This window comes from Saimiri boliviensis, chromosome 5 (genome assembly GCF_048565385.1).
Source record: "Saimiri boliviensis isolate mSaiBol1 chromosome 5, mSaiBol1.pri, whole genome shotgun sequence".
Classification (NCBI taxonomy): domain Eukaryota; kingdom Metazoa; phylum Chordata; class Mammalia; order Primates; family Cebidae; genus Saimiri; species Saimiri boliviensis.
Window position 1 is genome coordinate 73,819,799 of NC_133453.1, and position 20,026 is coordinate 73,839,824.

The window sequence follows — 20,026 nt, forward strand, 5'->3', positions numbered from 1 at the left end:
TGATTGCCAAACTTTGATGCTATGTTTAGTAAGTCATTGTGCCATCTCAGCCAGTTTTTTTTTTTTTTTTATTAGTCCTCTGTCTCTGAGAAGAACATTTTCAATATCAGTGCATTTCTATTACCAGTAAGTTGAGCCTTATTTTGTTGACTGATGTGCCAGGTGAGGTTGAAGGGCATAATTGAACAGAAAATCATTTAGGATCTCTTCTTCCCCCATTCTCCTAGCAAGGTTGAATGGGGAGTTAGCCTACTTACACCTTTTTAAGGCCAGTTTATGAGGTGATTAAGTTCAGATCAATGTGGGTTACATCATGAGAAAATTCTAAGACTTAGAATCAATGCACTGTTTTCTTCTGAAGAGCCTGTTCCTACTACATCTATCAGCCCAAGATCAATTTCTTGATCCCTGTCACTTTAATCTTGATTATTTTCTTTTATTTTAAGACTCCCAGATATATAACTGGCATTATTTCATTTGGTATTTAAAGTCATTTTAAATCTATAACTCATATTTCTGAATCTCTGAAGTATCTACTTAGGCCTTTTTTGTTATTTTATGTATAGTAGTAACAGAATTTTTGGCCAAGAATGATTACTAGACTAATATACTCTTTGTTAATGTAAGTGACACTATAAAATTCTAGCTATTTAAATGTCTTTGTTCTACATAATTTATTTTAATGAAATTATAAATAAAACCTTTTTGTTGACAAGGTAAATAAAGGTTTATTTATTGGCCTCTCAGTAACACCAGTGCTTGGCTCTCATCCTTTCCTGCTTTCCCTGGCTTGCTCGTTAAGATCAAAGACTGGCCTGACTTGCAGGTGTATTCATTCATTCGGACTAGAAGGATGCTAACTGAGGCAGGTGGAATTAAACCATAGCCTATGAACAGGGAACTTTACACACTAGGACTATCCGTAAACTAAATGCTCTTCTCCCGCCTCCCTCTCAGATCTCCTTTTCTTAATCATTTGAATTATAACAGTGGATTTTTTTTTTATTAGGTGATATTGAAGCAGCTTTTAATAACCTTCAGCATTGCTTAGAACACAATCCCTCTTATGCCGATGCTCATCTGCTGCTAGCTCAGGTTTACTTGTCTCAAGAAAAAATCAAATTGTGTTCTCAGTCTCTTGAACTTTGTCTGAGCTATGATTTTAAGGTAAGTATTCCAGATTGAAGTGGGTAAGACATATCATCCTCCTTGAAAGCTTACATATCCAAAAGTTTTGTGTTTTAGCCTGTAGCATTTTGCTGACAGTTGCATTTTTAAAGGACAAAAAATTGAACTCACAAGCAGTAGTAGGAAAAATTGAGGTAACTGAGGTATGGCTAAAAAACTATGCGGACTTGGTGACAAAAATCCTAAGGTTAATGTCTGGTCTTTAACTTCTCTCTGAACCTCAGTTTTCTTTTCTATAAAACTCATTTACTAACACTTTGATGTTACGATGAGAATTAAATGCAATAATGAAGGTACATAAAAATGATGATAAACAATAGATCATTATGTTATATTTTTATGCGTAAAGACAATCATTATGTTGTCTGTTTCTTTCTTGGACCTTAGTTTTTAATAACTTCTTTTTGGATTCATTGTGAAAGAACATCTCATGATTTTGAGAGTAACTGTGTTTTGAGGATGTAAACACAGTACATTTCTATCCAAGATGTTATGTGTTACATCCAGTATCCCATCAACATCAGGGAGGATCCTAGGTTCAGTTGCTTCCTTAACTACCTCGAGTCATGGAGGAACTCCTCAAGCTTTTGCTTTGCCTCACAGGGTCATGACCCCTGTTATGGAAGAACCCTTCATTGAATTAGAGAATTCAAATTAAGATTTGCAGAAAATTTCACTGCTTCTTAGGATAGTGGTTTTCAAGACTGGTAGTAAGTCAGAGCCCCAGTGCTAGTGCCCCACCTCTACTGAGTCAGAAATCTCTGAGGAAGGAGCATAAGGGTGAGTCTCACATGAAACTCTGTAGGCAAATGTTCAGGCTGCCTAAGGGTGAGAATCTCAGCATCAGGAGGATTATAGGTGCCACATGACCTCATTCTGAGTCGTCATCTTCCCTTTGACTTATTTTTCCCAACTGATTTTACCATTCTTTTGTTTTCTGTATATACTGTCAAGAGCCAGTGTAAGGATGACAGTTTCAGCACTACATATTTAAGAGGAGTGTCAAAGGGGGAAGTCAGTGTTTGATGAAAATGTCCCAAAGCTCTTAAAATTAAAAAAAAAATAAAGGGGAAAACCTCTGTTTCTAGAAATCTAATAATTTTATCAGTCCTAGAAATGCCAGATAAAGAAAATCCTTTCCCGAAAATTCGAATAATTTCTTAGAATGTATTTGCTAGCCTTACAAACCTTGTTTGCACTTTCTCTTCTGTCATAGCGGAAATACATAATCAACCTCTGTCATCTCAGAGGATGCAGGGAGAAGCAATTTTCCGGAATCCCATTTAATGTGATAAATTATCAGAGTGTTAATAAGAGGACAGAGATGGACCTCATGCATGCAAAGATGGGCTGTTCTCAGTGATCTCATTATTTTAATGTTTGATGGATTGTAAATTATGTGTTGATATTGTAGGCACTCCAAGGAAACATTATTAAATATTATTTTTCAGGTAAGAGAATATCCTTTATATCATTTGATAAAAGCTCAGTCACAGAAGAAAATGGGAGAAATAGCAGATGCAATTAAAACACTCCATATGGCAATGAGTTTACCAGGAATGAAAAGAATTGGAGCTTCCACAAAATCAAAAGACAGAAAAACTCAAGTTGATACAAGCCATCGTTTATCGATCTTTCTTGAACTGATAGAAGTTCACCGCTTAAATGGAGAGCAGGTAGGTCCAGTTTTAATTCAAGGGCTCAGATCAGAACTTTCTTATTCTAACATATATATTAGTAGCAAATGAAAAGCAAAATATATTCACTTGACCAAGTGATAAACTTTAGAAAAATTTATTTTTCATTACCTTGCAGTAAAATATGTACTTCCTGTAAGCCCCTGAGAGTTAAGCATAATTTGCTCCTAGGTGGCCCTAAGTATCAGTGTGCTCATGTTGGCTACAGTGGAACATATGATATGATGTACAACTCTCTTGGTTACCATGAAAGTAATAATGTAATGCAGTTATAATTCTATGAATCCCTAAAAGGATCTGCACACATAGACACAAACACACATTCATGCACACTCCAGAACTACTGAAATTAGAAGAAAGTACCAGCCTGAAATTCTAGTAGTTGAGGAAACAAAATAAATACTTGATAAATAAACCTTGGTAAACTCATAGGAATATTATTAAGATATTTTAAAAATAATAATATATACAGATTAGATAGAAAGTAATTCTGGGAGAATTAAAACCTTGTAGAAAATGAGGAACTTTAAGTCATTTATATTAGTTGTGTTAGGTTGAAACATTTGCTAATCACTTATTTTTCATATTTTAATGAAAATTAAGAAGGGTGTATTTCTAAATATTTGCCAAATCACAAAGAATTTCCATTTATTTATTGGATTTTTTAGCAATAAGGTCTCACTCTGTGTCTTTGTCTGGAGTGCAGTGGTACAGTCATAGCTCACTGCAACCTCAAACTCCTGGGCCTAGGGGATTTTCCCACCTCAGTCTCTCAAGTAGCTGGGCCATGCCCAGCTAGTTTTTAAAATATTTTATAGAGGGTCTCTCTATGTGATGCAGGATGGTCTCAAACTCCTGGGTTTAAGCGGTCCACCCACCTCAGCCTACCAAGAGCTGGTATTACAGACCTGAGAGAATTTCTATTTTACTAATTAACTTAAAGTACATTTAACAAACAAGACCAATTATACCCTATAGAGTTGATTCTGAGTACATTTTTTTTTTTTACATTTTAACATTTCTGAAATTCTTATAATCTCTAAAGTTGAGATGAATCTTAAATGACATTTTAGATTCATCAAGGTACACATTTGGAAATGAGGTAGATTCACCTAAAGTATAACAACAATGTTGTTATGGTGGAGGGAATAAAATAATCTGCCACTTAATGAAGAGCCACTGTGTACAGCTATTCATTATACAGTGCAGGGGGCTAAGTAAGTGTTCATTAAATTGTAGTAGCAGTGACCCTGTGTAGCAGCTACTGCTGTTCTAGTTGTGAAAACATTTATCTAGCTAACCAGTATTTATAGCCTCATCTGATTTTGGTCATGGGTTTAGTTTTAAATTTTTATAGTTTTCAGGAAAATTCCAACAATTTATTTCATAAAGGTCATAACCTGTACTAGCATTTATTCATTCTGTGTTATTAGAAAATCTCCTTTTCTAGTGTTATTTGTTCACTGTTTTGGAAGAATGATATTTTAATTTCATCTTTACAGCATGAGGCAGCAAAAGTTTTACAAGATGCCATCCATGAATTTTCTGGAACATCTGAAGAAGTGCGTGTTACCATTGCTAATGCAGACCTGGCTCTGGCCCAAGGAGATACTGAGCGGGCTTTAAGCATCCTTCGAAATGTTACAGCCGAACAGCCTTATTTTATAGAGGCCAGAGAAAAAATGGCAGATATTTATCTGAAGCACAGAAAAGATAAAATGTTATATATCACTTGTTATAGGTAAATAATTGTCTCAACCCATTAAATTTTGACACTTTTAGCCATTCAAATTAATTCTTTTTTTTTTTTTTAACTTTCTGTCAACTGCTTTACAGATACTTTATAGATCTTTTTCTTAATGTGGTCTTGATTCCTTCTACCACCAACCACAGTCACTCTAACCAAGTTATTTGCTCTCCCTAAAACATAATTATGATTCCTTCAAACTGGCTTACTGTAGTTTCTCAGCTCTCTATCAAATATTATTTTTAGACCCTAGATCTTTGTGTTTGAGAAGGGAAAGAGTAATCTGTATTCTAAGAATTTAAGAGCGTCATGTAATCTAACAGTCATCCAGGGGATAAGCAGCAGGCATATTTATTACTCAATATAGTAATTGTAGCAAAAAACCAAAAAAGTTACTTTAGTATGTAGCATGCTAAGCTGTGGATTACAGACATTTCTTGGTGAAAGAGCATGACCTTAAAAGTATGTCACACTGGTGCCCTTATGAGTTACTGGAATACACAACGCTCACACACATACACACACACACACACACACACACACACAGAGAGAGAGAGAGAGAGAGAGAGAGAGAGAGAGAGAGAGATTGCTCTTACTCTTCTCCCCAAACAGAAAGGTAAACATAGAAGCATACACTCTATATAAGAGAAGATTAATGTTTTTAGTTCTTGAGAGCATAGTAAACTGTTGATGAAGTAATTCAGTATTGGTTCATCTATATTATATCAAAGTCAAAAAGCTGCTGAGATTCTTTTAAGTTCTGAGTGATTCAGAGAAACTGAGCAGTGCCTCGTGTTTAGACGGATGGACTGGAGTTCCTAGATTGTATTTTCTAAGGTATTTCCAAAAGATCATCACTGTCATCTCTAATGACAGGAAAATAATTCAAATAGGTTGATTTATTTTTGATGTACTATAATGTGGTAGTTTAAAGCATAGGTTTTGTTTCAGGAAGATATGGCACACCACCTGCAAATCTTCACATCATCTGTAAAATTGGGATACTAATTCTCAGTTTTTGGACCAATTAGGTGAAATAGTGTATGTTAAAGACTCAGCACTACATTGTTATTTCAATACTTTTGGAAATTTGACCTTTAGTAGTCCACGTTTTCAGATCAAGTGTAAGCAACAAATACTGAAATAGAAGACTTTGTATTTTTTTCAGGTAATTCATTTCAGCATATAATTTGTGCCGTGAGTATCAGAGCTCAAGATGCATAGGAGGACAGTAGAATTGTATTCCCCCATCATTTTTTTGATAACTTCACTCCCACATCATTTCAAAATTAAAGAGAGCAAAATGTCTAGGTCCAGATAAGGAAAACTTAAGATATTTACTATCTGCCTATATTCAGTTACCTGCATTTCAGAAAATAGAAGATTCAATGACAGAAATAACTGATCTAGCATAAACAATTTGGGTGTGGTTATGCAAGAGATTTTAATAATATTATTCTGTAAGATATGCAGAGATACTCGGAAGGCTACTGGCTAACCGAAATAAGCAAGCTCATTTTTATTTCATTTTATTTTTGGAAAAAGATACCTGTATTCAGTATACTAAGTAGAGTTGGTCTGATTTCCAGAGAAATTGCTGAAAGAATGCCCAACCCTCGGTCTTTTCTTCTCCTTGGTGATGCATACATGAATATTCTAGAGGTAAAACTTCTGATGTTACTGAACTTCAATTTTTAAAAAATTATTTGTGATGAGTAGAACTTTCTATTAAAAGGAGTTTTTTTTAAAAATAATGTTTAATATTTGAAGATCCAGTCATCACAATAAAAGAGGGAGATATCTGTTACAATTTTTAAAAATTGATTTTTTTTTTAAAGTTGAGATCCAGTTATTCAGCAGTATTGTTATTTGAAATAGAGATGAGGCTGGGGGCGGTGGCTCACACCTATAATCCCAGCACTTCTGGAGGCTGAAGTGGGTGGGTCACCTGAGGTTAGGAGTTTGAGACTAGCTTGGCCAACATGGCAAAACCCTATCTCCACTGAAAATACAAAAATTAGCCGGGTGTGGTGGCAGGTGCCTGTAATCCCAGCTACTTGGAAGGCTGAGGCAGGAGAATTGCTTGAACCTGGGATGTGGAGGCTATAATGAGCTAAGATCACACCATTGCACTCTAGTCTGGGTAAAAGAGACTCTGCCAAAAAAAAAAAAAAAAAAAAAAAAAAAATGACACCAAAAGTATGTTGGGAGTATTCTTCTTTATACAGAAGGATAAAAGGAGCTACAGACTAAGGTGGTGTTTTCTTCAAAGGGAACCAATCCTCCAGTGCTCTATAATTGGCTGTTGTAATGACTTCTGGGAATGAAAAGTCAAATGGTGTCTCTTAGTTCACGTATTGTTATTTATATAGACAAGAACACAATTAATATGAGTAGAATTATACTAATAAATTATACCTATCTATACCTACTCTATTTATCACCTTTTTGAAATTGTTAAACTTCCTATGCTTCAGTATACACTTAATCTTATGTAATATTCCAAATGTAGAGCTTAATTATAGAAATGTTGCCCTTTAATTGGATCCAGTTATGCTTACTTTCTATTGCTTATTTTTTGTGTCTGGCAATATTAGCCTGAAGAAGCCATAGTAGCATATGAGCAAGCATTAAATCAGAACCCAAAAGATGGAACACTGGCAAGCAAAATGGGGAAAGCACTTATCAAAACTCACAACTACTCAATGGTAAGTTCTTTATATTTTGAAATATGTCTTTTGCATCAAATTTATCATACCCTGTTCTCGAGAAGCTTCAGCAGGCACCATTTGCATCTTTAATGGTTGTAAACTCCAAATCTGTATTTACGAACTGGGATTTCTTTGTTTTAAAGGCTTTCTCAGTATCTCAGATTCTTCATTGCTTCATTTTGTAGTGATTCTTTGGACCCTAGAGCTTACTTCAGGCTTCATCTTGTATCTAAAATGCTTGCTACCAGATCAGTTACCATAAAGTTGCTATTCTTACATCTCTTTTGTTATGTGACAAAACATATGATAAATGTTCTTTCTGTTGCATCAGTTTTTGCAAGCTGTGTGCTTTGAGTTTATTTTTTTTCCAGCAGGGAAAACAGATTTTTCTTTAACTGTTATATTCTTACCCTATTCCTGGTAATTGTTGACCATATGTACAAGAGTTAGCAAAATGTATGTCTTTGATAAGGTTCACTGGCCTCATAAAACCTGTAAAAAAAATCTCTGCCAAATACCATTCTTTAGCTACTTATTGCAAGAAACGTTAGTTGTTAGCCAGGTGCAGTGGCTCACGCCTATAATCCTAACTCTTTGGGAGGCCAGTACGGGTGAATCACTTGAGTTCAGGAGTTTGAAACCAGCCTGGCCAACATGGTGAAACCCCATCTCTACTAAAAATACAAAAAAATTAGCTGGGCGTGGTGGCAAGTACCTGTAATCCCAGCTACTTGGGAGTCTGAAGCAGATTGCTTGAACTTGGGAGGTGGAGGTTGCAGTGAGCCGAGATTGCACTACTGCACTCCAGCTGGGCCACAGAGTGAGACTTCTTTGACTCAAAAAAAAAAAAAAAAAAAAGAAGTGTTAGTTGTGTTGATCTAGTGTCTGAGAAGAATGGCATACTTAACTGACAGGCAGGTATATGCCTACAGTTCTTCCTCGTTATTTCTAGTTATACCTATGCTTTAAGTCTATAATGTGTACAGTAGCTGTGCTTGAACCCCATTCTCATTACCTTGTTCCCTTAAATGAAATGGATTTCATTTAGGCTATCAGTTACTATGAAGCTGCTCTGAAAAGTGGACAGAAGAATTATCTTTGCTATGATCTGGCTGAGCTCTTACTAAAATTGAAATGGTATGACAAAGCAGAAAAAGTTCTTCAACAAGCTCTGGCTCATGAACCTGGTATGAAAGTCTTTCTAGTTTGAAAAATGTTTGATAAGACTGATCCATTTTATTTTTATAATGCATAAATATATATTTGTATCCTCAATATTTTATATGCGGTTAGTTATATAAATACATGCATATTTTTTCATGTATCGGAATGCTACTCTACTAAAATGTGGCATTTTAAAATAGCAGCAGATTTATGAAACAGTTGAGTGTGTTATATTACTATAGCTTACTTTCCAAAATAATATGTTATCTTTAAATTGCAACTACCTCATATTTAAACACATTAACATTTTTGCAGTCTTTACTTTTTAAAAAAGTAGCACATTTCTTTTTTCAAATTCTAGCACTATAAAAGAATATAATGCGTAAGTCACTGTTTCTTCTATGAATTCCATTTGCCTTGTTCTCAAATTATCTCCCTAGTAATTTGTAATTTTATATAGTCTATATATGTGTATATATGTAAGTGTAATGTGATTTTCCTTTGTAAAACTGTGTTACTTTTTTTGTTCTGCAAATTTTTCCACATACAACATGTCTGAGATAGTTTGATGTTAGCATATCATGCATTTAATTTGCATTTCTTTGATGAGGGATAAGGTTAGGTATTATTTTGTTTATATATCTTATTTTACTCTAGGAATTTTTATTCATATTATTCTATCTACAGGCATCACAGTGTTCCATAACGCCAATAAATTAGTTAATTTTCTGGAAATTATTGAGTGTTTAATTTGCATTCCTTTGTTTTGATATTATAATCCATGTTACAATGAATATCATTGTATCATTCCTTAGTGTAGATTTGCATGTATTTCTTAGAATAGAATGCCGAGTTGAAGATTTTGTGCATTATAAAATTTGTTTGGATACCATCAAATTACCTTCATACAAGTTTGTAAAAATTTACTCTTTAAGGAACTTTGATTTTAAATAAAATCTAGTGATTGCCCATTGCCAGAATTTAAAGATTACAGCAGTGAATAAAAGTTATGTCCTCTCCCACTATCCAGAGAAAACGATATTTAACAGCTTGTATATCATGATAATCAGTTTCCCTGCCACCATCTTTGTCTCTCTCATGTATACACAATTATTATACCTACCACTTTTTTCTGTCTAAATGGATTATAATACAATTATATTCAGCAGTATGCATTTTTCACTTAATAACATCTTTCCTTGATAGAAATATAGCTTTTCTTTATTTTTTAGCATACGTAGAGTAGCCCACTGTATGTTTATAATCATAATTGATGTGATGAGTCACCTGTTGGAATAGACATTGAGATTTGGAATAGTTGGAAGCAATACTGAGATAAAATCCTTATGTATATATATACATATACCTCTCTATACTTCCTGGAATTAACTCTTGCTCCATTGTTCTTAAGACTAAAAACTTCCTGACATTATGTAGTGTTAGTCATGAAAAGTAAACTTATTTTAATTTGCATTTCTTTGATGAGTGATAAAGTTAGGTATTATTTTGTTTATAGATCTTATTTTCTTCTAAGAATTTTTAATTTGTATTCTTTGTCTTTAATCCTTTACCTGATACTCATATTATAGATATTTCCTCCCAGGCTGCCTTTTCTTTATCAGATTTGTTTATTGTATTTTTGATCAAGTAGAATATTTAATGATCATATATTATATCTGCTTGTCATGTCTTTTTTTAGGCTTCTGAATTTCTTGTCATTCTGAAAGACTTTCCCTAATCCTAACATTATAAAATTATTTCCATATATTTTTGGCATTTATGTTGTTTTAATTTTTATATTTAGAAGTTTAATCCATGTACTTTACTCCACATACAAGTTTTGCTATATAGTTTCCAAAATGGATAGCCAATTTTATTTTTGTGCCATTTCTGGAACTGCCTCCTTTATTTTATAATAAACTCCTTTATATACATTACTCTGATTATAGGAGTCTTTGTTTTATTCCATTATGTTTCTTTTCTTTTGCCAACACCATGTTTAGTGTAGCTTTAAAATACATTTGAACACATGATGAGAGAAGCCCTTGGTAAGTTTTCTGATATTTTCAAAATGGTCTTTCAGTTTAGCTTTGATGAAATTGGTGCTTAAAGTCTCCTAATTATAAATGTATTTATTGTATGAAGTGTTACTACTTCCATAAAAATATATGCATGGATTTGTCAGATCTTCTTTTGAAACACTCGAAAGGCCAAAATATGGATATACATTTTGGAACGTTTGTAGGCGGAGAGAGATTCAAGTATCATATGTTTTATTTACAGTGGGTATATTATATTTATGTAATATAAATGCTTTCATTTAATATTTGCCAAGCATACCCATGACACATTTAGAGGCCTTCAGATACATTTCATACATTATTTCATCAGGACTCATATTAATCTTTGAGGCAAATATGATCATACCCATTTGAAAATTAGCAATCTGAGACTCAGTTTTATTGATATGTCCAGGTCTACCTAGTTGGTAAAACGGCATCATGTGTCATGAACTATGCACTTGACAAATGGTAGAGGAAACATTTTTGTTAGTTATCTAGGGTCTTTTATTGTTCTTAGAACAAAATATTCAGCATTAACCAAATAATTAAATAGTACTTAACCATGTACCAGAGTTTGTTTTCATTACTTTGCATATTTTAACTTATTTAGTAACTTACTAGCTTTTAAAATCTTACATCCACCCTGTGAGGTAGGTACTAGTGTTTTTCCTATTTTACAGATGAAAGGGAAATATAGAATGGTTAAGTACCTTGCTCAAGATTAAATGTCTAGTAAGTGGTAAAGCCTAGATTTGAAACCATACTCTTTAACATCAAAGTCAGTGCTCTCAGTAACTATACTTTATTGCTTATTAAGTATCTATGATTGTTAAAAGAGCAGTTATCTTAATTGCATATAGCACCTACTCTTCTTTTAATGACTTTGGTAAACAAATTTTTTATACACTTAAGAATAAAAATGGAAATTACTGTGGTGTTTAATTATTATTTATGTATGTCTAAGAAAAGCCTCTAGTTGTTAACCAGTTCTTTAACTTTTCAGTCAGCTAGTTTTTATCCTAAATTTTTTTTTTTTTTTTTTTTGGCCATTCTTCAGTTCACTGAGAAATTTTTAACTTTATTCACTATTTTTCAAAACCATTTTTTTTTTCAGGAGACCAGTTTTTAAAATTCTAGGAAAATGTAAACATTTATTTAAGACGAATAATTTTTTTTTGTTACATTCCATTCTTTCATAGTAAATGAACTGTCAGCTCTCATGGAGGATGGACGTTGTCAAGTTCTTCTAGCAAAAGTTTATAGTAAAATGGAAAGACCTGGTGATGCAATCACGGCATTACAACAGGTAAACGCATTTGTTTGTGAGTGTGGTCATGAGGTAGGAGATGGATGCAGAAGGAAATAACACCATGTATAAGAGGAAAGCAATCTCTTTTGGCCAAACAGCTACAGAAAATATGTCAAAATCGAAATACATGTTGAATACTTATGGATTATACAGTTTAAATATATTATTACTACTATTATAACAATTAGGAAAGGTTGGTGTTTTTTAATCTTGTTTTATAGCTGAGGAGACTTGGTTAAATAACTTGTGTGAAGTCATATGACTAGCGTCATAATCAAGATTTGAACTTACTTAGTGCTTTCTCCCTCCATTTATTTAGATTTTTTTTTCTCTTAATATTTAGTGGTTCTCAACATAGAAGTTTTACACAGATTTCCTTAGATGTGTTCCCAAGTGACTGATTTTTTTTTTTTTTTTTAATGATGTTTCAGTTTCTGGTTTCTAACAACTTCTTTATAAGTGACTTAAGTATTATCAAATGTACTCTCTGCATCTATCAAGATGCTCATATGTCTTTTCTCTTATTTTTCTTTTTAAACATATATTTAATTGATTTATTTTCAAATGTTAGCCCACCCTTATATCCCTGAAATAAATGTCACTTTGATATAATTTTTAAAAAGATATTACTGGAATTTAAAGATGTTTTATAATATTTTGTTCAGGATTTCTACGTCTGTGTTCAACAAGTTGATGCTAATTTATTTATTTTTTCTTTTTGTTTTTTGAGATGGTGTTTCACTCTTGCCTCCCAGGCTGTAGTGCAGTGGTACAGTCTCAGCTCACTGCAATCTCTGCCTGCCAGGTTCAAGTGATTCTTTTGCCTCAGCCTCCCAAGCAGCTGAGATTACAGGCACCCACCACCATGCCCAGCTAATTTTTGGATTTTTAGTATTTTTAGCAGAGACTGAGTTTCACCATGTTGGTCAGGCTGGTCTCGAACTCCTGACCTCTAGTGATCCATCCCTATTGGCCTCCCAAAGTGCTGGGATTACAGGCATGAGCCATCACGCACAGCTGCTAATTCTTTAATGTTTGGAACAATTCAGGGTTGCAGACCTTGAGACTTCTTTGAAGGAAGGTTTTTATCTATGGATTCAACATCTTTAATAGATTTCAGACTGATCATTTTCAAATTGATTCTTATATCAATTTAGATTTTTTAAGTAGTTTATTGCTAAATTTATTAACATAAACTTATTAATTGTATCTTTACTTTTGAATGCTATAAATGTAGTGAAAAAGGTCCTTTTTCATAAACCTGATATTAGTAATTTTATTTTTCTTCTTTAATAATCAATTATGCTAGGGGTTTATTATCTTACTAATATTTCCAAAGAGTCAACTTTTTCCTTTTCTGGCTTCATTAAATGTTTATACCTCATAATTAATTTCTTCTACTTTCTTTGGGTTTGGTTTACTATTTTATTTTTTAGTCTCTTGAAATGGTATGTTAGGTAATGGATTTCAAGCTTTTCTTCTTTTTTTATTCTTTTGAAGCAATAAATTTTTCTCTCTCGACACTGGTTTATTAGCATTCCACAAGGTTATTATTATTTAGTGTAAAACATTTCATCATCTTCACTTTGATTGCTTCTTTGACCCATGGGTTATTTAAAAGTGTAGTATTCAATTTTTAAGGAGTTCTGATTTGCTTGCTATCTTTCTGATTCCGATTTCTAGCACACTTCCACTGTGCCAAGACATACTTTGAATGATTTCGTTCTTTGAAATTTGTTGAAGCTTGCTTTATACCCTACATTATAATCTTGGTAAACGTTCCATGTGGACTTGAAAAATGCGTTTCTTGCATTACTTTAACCACAATTACTCTTGCACCAACCTAATAAGTACTTAGTTCAACTATATGTTAATTAGGTCAGATTTGTTGATTGATTTTTCTGCATCTTCCTTGTTCTTAGGGTTTGGCTGTTATTTATTTGTTTGCTTGGTTTTGGTCTATTTGTGTAATTTGCTATTAGGAGAGGAATATTAAAGTATTTCAGTGTTATTGTGTGTTGCTCTTTTTCCATTTAATTCTGTGTATTTTTCCTTCATTTATTTAGAGGATTCATTATTGAATGATCCAGATTTGGAATGGCAATATCTTCCTGGTGATTAAGTTCTTTATAATAATAAAATGGCCTTCTGCATTTCTAGTAATGCTTCTTGCTTTAAAATCTCCTTTGTCTTCTATTAATATAGCTAGCTCCAACTTCCTTTTAGTATTTGCATGATATATATCCTGCATTCTTGTACTTTCAGTTTTCCATGTCCTTGTGTTGATGATTGTCAGCATGTTGTTTTCTCTGACAATCTTAATCTATTATATTTTGTTAACATTTAATATGATTATAAATTGTTTAGATTTATATTTGCCATATATTTTATTTTTTAATTTTCTTGACTTTTATCTGAATTAGTTGCATTATTCTTATTCCATTTCGCCTTATTATTGTGTTATTTAAACCTCCTTTTATTGTTTTTCAGTGTTGTCTTCTTATTCAAATTCTACTCTACCTTTGCCTTTTCCATTATTGTTGTCCTGCATTTTAAATTAGTAGCTTGAAACTTTGTCTATAGGGAGCGCAATGTGATATATTTTATTTCAGTATCAGACAGTGGAAGATTTTTAAAGAAATATTTGAGGTTCTCCATCTCATTTAAGCAATTTTGCCTGTCTGCCTTATTCATTATGTGATGATTTTACAGCTTAATTCTGAGAGGGATAATCTCACTTTCCAAGTTCCCTGGAGACACTCAGTGTTCCCCAGATAAGATCTATAATATTGGTTTGTTTTGCAGTTGTCTAGTTTCTAGATAGAAAAATGAAATGGTATTTGCATCTTAATCATCACTTGCCTTCTTAATACTTTCTATTCTTTAAAAAAGACCTTCATTATTTTTATCTCATTCTGTTTATTCTGTGTCTGTGAGCTCCTGTGATATGTTGGAAGCAACAGGGCTCTGAGGTAAGCAAATAGTTTATATATGACTATGTTCGTTTTCCCATAAAGAGTATTTGTTCAAGATTATACAGTTGGTTACTAGAAGAGTTTGAAGTGGAATTCAGATGTCTCAGTCCTAACCCTTTGTGCTTTCCAGGATACTGTACTAGTCACTTGATTTTCATCTACCCAGAAGACTTGCGCATTCTGCAAATAATTTATAGTGTTTTGGTTTTGAGATTTAACTGACAGGTGTGTGTGTGTGTGTGTTTGTCTGTGTGTGTGTGTGTGTGTATGTATGTGTGCACATGTGCATGTGTGTGTGTGCTCACAGAAGTTTCAGTAGAATGTTCCCAAATTTTTTTGTTCTAGTTGTGAATGAACTGAGCTTGGATTATTAGATTTCTGTGATATCCATCTAAGTTTTTGATATCATTAAAATATGTAATCTTAAACAATATGAATGTCTTATCCTTAATTGTTGGTACCTTTTAGCCTTTATTTTCTGAATCACATGATAGAGAATTGCACCCAGCCCTAGGTTAGCTACCAGTAGCTACAAGGAAAGTGTAATCTTTGGTAAATGTAGACTTTTAAAACATTTTAGAAATAAATTTAGCTTACTTCACTCTTTTATGAGTATCATGAATCCCGGTCACCATGGTTGCATGAACCCCTGTGTTATAAAAGCAGATATATGAAGCAACACCAAAAAACAGCATGCCATGGCTAGACAATACCAGCACCCCAAACTGTAATCAGTTTTAAGTTTATATGTTATAGCACAGGGATTATTCATTTTTAATAAGGTTTAAAGAACTGTAACGTTCTTCCCAATGATAACATGCTGCATGTTTTTAATGACAAAGAGACAAATCTTAAGATGCAATTCAAACAGGAACTTACAAATGGAATCAAAGTTTTTGATATTTTATGTTCATTTATTCAGCAACCATTTATTGACCTTAGTTCTCCACATTATGTAACTTCTGCAAAGTTGCTGAATGTTTTTGGCAGTGACAGAAATGGTAAATTCAGGGAAATCCCAAGTCTTATGAATTTTGCTTTCTAAACATTTCAGACTTTTCCAACAACTCCGCATTTCAGTAGCCCCCTCTGTCATCGTAGAGCCCGCTCCATCGTTGTTTCTTGCTTATTCCTGCAGTAGCCTCCTGACTGATTCATCCTCCTCTAGGTCTTATTTTTCTCTAGTCAGTTCTTCACAGTGACGTCAGGGTGACGGTTTCCAAAGATAAACCTGATCCTGTCAGGCCAGTTCTTACAAACATGGTACGGTAGCTTCCCATGGCCTCTAGGATAAAATGTGGATTATTTTACAGGCTTACCTGTTATATATTCTCTATATCTTTCCAGCCATTTTTCTTCTAATTATTTGATCAAGCAATATATCCCTTATTCTCTTTCCTTCACATGTACTTCTTTTTTTTTTTTTTTTTTGAGACGGAGTTTCGCTCTTATTACCCAGGCTGGAGTGCAATGGCGCGATCTCGACTCACCGCAACCTCCGCCTCCTGGGTTCAAGCAATTCTCCCGCCTCAGCCTCCTGAGTAGCTGGGATTACAGGCACGTGCCACCATGCCCAGCTAATTTTTTGTATTTTTAGTAGAGACGGGGTTTCACCATGTTGACCAGAATGGTCTCGATCTCTTGACCTCGTGATCCACCCGCCTCGGCCTCCCAAAGTGCTGGGATTAGAGGCGTGAGCCACCGCACCCGGCCCACATGTACTTCTTAATGCCTATGAGCCATTCCATCTTTTGATCCTATTTCTTTCTCTCCAACTTATTGGGGTGTAACTCCTAGCCATTTTTTTTTTTTTTTTTTTGAGATGGAGTCTTGCTTTATCACCCAGGCTGAAGTGCAGTGGCACGATCTCGGCTCAGTGCAACCTCTGCCTCCTGGGTTCATGCAATTATCCTACCTCAGCCTCCCGAGGAGCTGGGATTACAGGTGCACATCATCACACCCAGCTAATTTTTTGTATTTTTAGTAGAGACGCAGTTTCACTATGTTGGCAAGACTGGTCTTGAACTCCTAACCTCATGATCTGCCTGCCTTGGCCTCCCAAAGTACTGGGATTACAGGTGCGAGCCACCACTCCTGGCTGGTACTGGCAATTCTTTAATTCTCACCTGACCTCCAAGACTGAGTTAGGTTTTCTATTATGTACTCCCATTGCAACAGTATTTTCCACTTACCTTACTGGAAAAGGGACAACTGTCCTCTGGGGGCAGTTTGCCAGGGGCCTCTGTTGCCAATATTTGTTTCTCTTTCTCTTTTGTTTTTACTTTCCTTCCCACACTTGCAATCTAGAGTTCAGGATGTAAAGCAGTATATGGCCATAATGATGGGACATCCCTAACAAAGTGCTAGGAGGCCACTATCTGAAAACTTGTGTCCTTGGCATAGTACCCTTACCCCTGAGGTGCTGGGGATGGGCCCCTGGGTCTTTCCCTGCTTTCTACTTTCTTGATGGCTAAGTAATGTCAAAGGAGGACATCTTGATGCGTAGAGGTGCAGTAATTCAGGGATGCAAGGATACCTTCCTGCAAGACAAGATCATCCTGCCTAAACCAATTGTTTTCAGGTTTTTTACTAGAAGCTACATGCATGAGTATGTGTATATGTATATATCTAAGTAAGAACATGAACAGATGTATGCATATGTATAACCCAAAACACACAAATGTACATATATTGACATACTTATATAAATACATATTAATATAACCAAAACAAAAATTTCATGAAACATTATTAATCTTAACCACATGCTGTAAACACTCATATTTTTCTTTCATTTGCAAAGGAATGCTGTATGACTCTCTAAACCTCTGGTTTGAGAAAACAAAACAAAGCCTGTTTCAAAGCAATTGTTAGCTATCATTTTGACAGGGGTCCCCAGAAGGACACCCTGTGTGTAGTATAATATATGGCACATGGTGTGCATTTACTATTTGTTAAAGGAATGCATTCATTAGCAAATGATTATGCATAGCTCAAACATAAATTTTATTCCTGAAGGCCTAAAACATGGGAGTTTTTACCGTTTATTAAAGGAAGATCTCAGTGTTCCAGTCATCAGATGGATGGGTAGAAAGGGTGATATTCCTCCAATTTGACAAACTACTTTACATTCTTAGCCTGAGGAAGGCCCTACCTCCTCTTACTTGTTTCACGGTTGTATTTCTTCCTTAGTGAACTTCCTGTATACATACTTGTAACAGTGGGAAAAGGCTCAGTAATTTCATAGTGTTTTGTTGGAAAGATATATGCATGCTGGCTCATTTGCAAACAAGTACATGCTCAATAAGACATTTTCCTTGGATCAGGCTTTATTAGATCAAGGGTTCATAATGTTTAAATAAATCTGTAAAATTATACTGTGTGTGAGTTACGGAGAATTTAATTTCCTTTCTTTATTCTTTTTTTTTTTTTTTTTTTAAATTCCCTTTATCCTTATTTTTTTTCTAGGCTCGAGAATTACAAGCTCGGGTACTAAAACGTGTTCAGATGGAACAGCCAGATGCAGTTCCTGCACAGAAACGTTTAGCAGCTGAAATTTGTGCAGAGATTGCAAAACATTCTGTTGTTCAGCGAGACTATGAAAAAGCAATTAAGTTTTATAGAGAGGCCCTGGTTCATTGTGAAACAGATAATAAGGTCAGTACCTTTATAAAATTTTAAGCACCTTTTATTCCAGATGTCCTCTGATTTTCTCAGATGTAAAATTTACCAGTTTATTTAATAAGAAGTGTTAGGCTGAGTATGGTGGCTCATGCCTGTAATCCCAGCACTTTGGGAGGCTGAGGTGGGTGGATCCTGAGGAGTTTGAGACCAGCCTGACCAACACGGTGAAGCCCCATCTTTACTAAAAATACAAAAATTAGCTGGGCATGGTGGTGGGTGCCTGTAATCCCACTACTCAGGAGGCTGAGGCAGGAGAATCGCTTGAACCCGGGAGGTGGAGGTTGCAGTGAGCTAAGATTGTGCCACTGCACTTCAGTCTGGGCAACAGAAAGAGATTCCATCTCAAAAAATAAAATTAAATTAAAAAATAAAAAGGTTTTAAAAGAAATGTAACAAAAATGCAAGTTAAAAGATTATTATTCCTCTAAAACTTTCAAAATCTTACATGATGCTTACTTTAAGAATATTAGAGTTTAAGGCTGGATGCAGAGGCTCATGCCTGTAATCCCAGCACTTTGAGAGGACAAGGCAGGCAGATCACTTGAGTCCAGAAGTTCAAGACCAGCTGAGGCAGCATGGCAAAACCGCACTCTACTAAAAAATACAAAAAATAACCAGGCATGGTGCCATGCACCTGTAGTTCCAGCTCCTCACAGGGCTGAGATGGGAGGATCACCTGAGCCCGGAAGGTCAAGGCTGCAGTGAAACATGATGTTGCCACTATACTACAGCCTGGGTAACAAAGCAAGACCTTGTCTCAAAAATAAAAAAGAAAAGCAAAAAAGGACATTAGAGTTTAACAATTGTAATGGAACAGGTAATATAAGCAACCCGAAAAATTGTTTTAATATTTATGTTTTTGATTATCAAAATAATTTAAATAATTTTCAAATTAATTTATCAAAATAAATAATTGTAAAATAAAATAATTTCTCAATCACAAATACCTGCATTTAGCCAATTCAGTTCCTTGTACTAAACAGCTGTTGTACACTCTGTATTTCAATTGATGTTTAGCGTTAGGATGCAAAAATGGCGAGACTGAATCTACGACCTCATATGGCACAGTGGGAGAATAAATGTAAAGATCATTTTGGTGTAGTGCCCTTACATGCATGACTGGCTATGTTAAAACTAAAATGTTTTTACTCTGTCAAGATCTGAGAAGATCTGGAAAAATGATTAATTTTTGAAAATAAGTAATGGCTGAACACTTAAGTAAGTGATGTTATACAAAAGGCAACTATACTCTAGAATTTAATGGCTCGTTTGAACATTTTTATTAATATAATTTTTTCAGATAAAGGGTACAAACAAACTTTAGCAAGGCATGACCAAACAGATACCTTTTTCAATGGTTGCTAAAGGGGTTGGAATCCTACTTTTAAATCTTAGGCATACCTTAGAGATTATCTGCTTGAAGCTTTTTATTTTACAAATGAGAAGGCAGATTAAGAGAGAGAGAAAGGACCTGACTTGGCCCCATCC

The 20,026-nt window shown here is 34.5% G+C and overlaps 1 protein-coding gene across 3 annotated transcripts in view; it reads left to right on the top strand.

Moving 5' to 3' along the window:
* TTC21B (tetratricopeptide repeat domain 21B) overlaps nucleotides 1–20,026 on the top strand; it is a 74,848-nt gene that overhangs the window by 29,706 nt on the left and 25,116 nt on the right. For all 3 annotated transcript variants that reach the window (XM_039470121.2, XM_074399559.1, XM_074399558.1), the window contains 8 exons: nucleotides 1,010–1,167; nucleotides 2,640–2,864; nucleotides 4,388–4,626; nucleotides 6,222–6,294; nucleotides 7,230–7,340; nucleotides 8,392–8,530; nucleotides 11,770–11,876; nucleotides 18,323–18,511. In XM_039470121.2, the coding sequence (XP_039326055.1) occupies nucleotides 1,010–1,167; nucleotides 2,640–2,864; nucleotides 4,388–4,626; nucleotides 6,222–6,294; nucleotides 7,230–7,340; nucleotides 8,392–8,530; nucleotides 11,770–11,876; nucleotides 18,323–18,511 (1,241 nt within the window). The remainder of the gene's footprint in view (nucleotides 1–1,009; nucleotides 1,168–2,639; nucleotides 2,865–4,387; nucleotides 4,627–6,221; nucleotides 6,295–7,229; nucleotides 7,341–8,391; nucleotides 8,531–11,769; nucleotides 11,877–18,322; nucleotides 18,512–20,026) is intronic.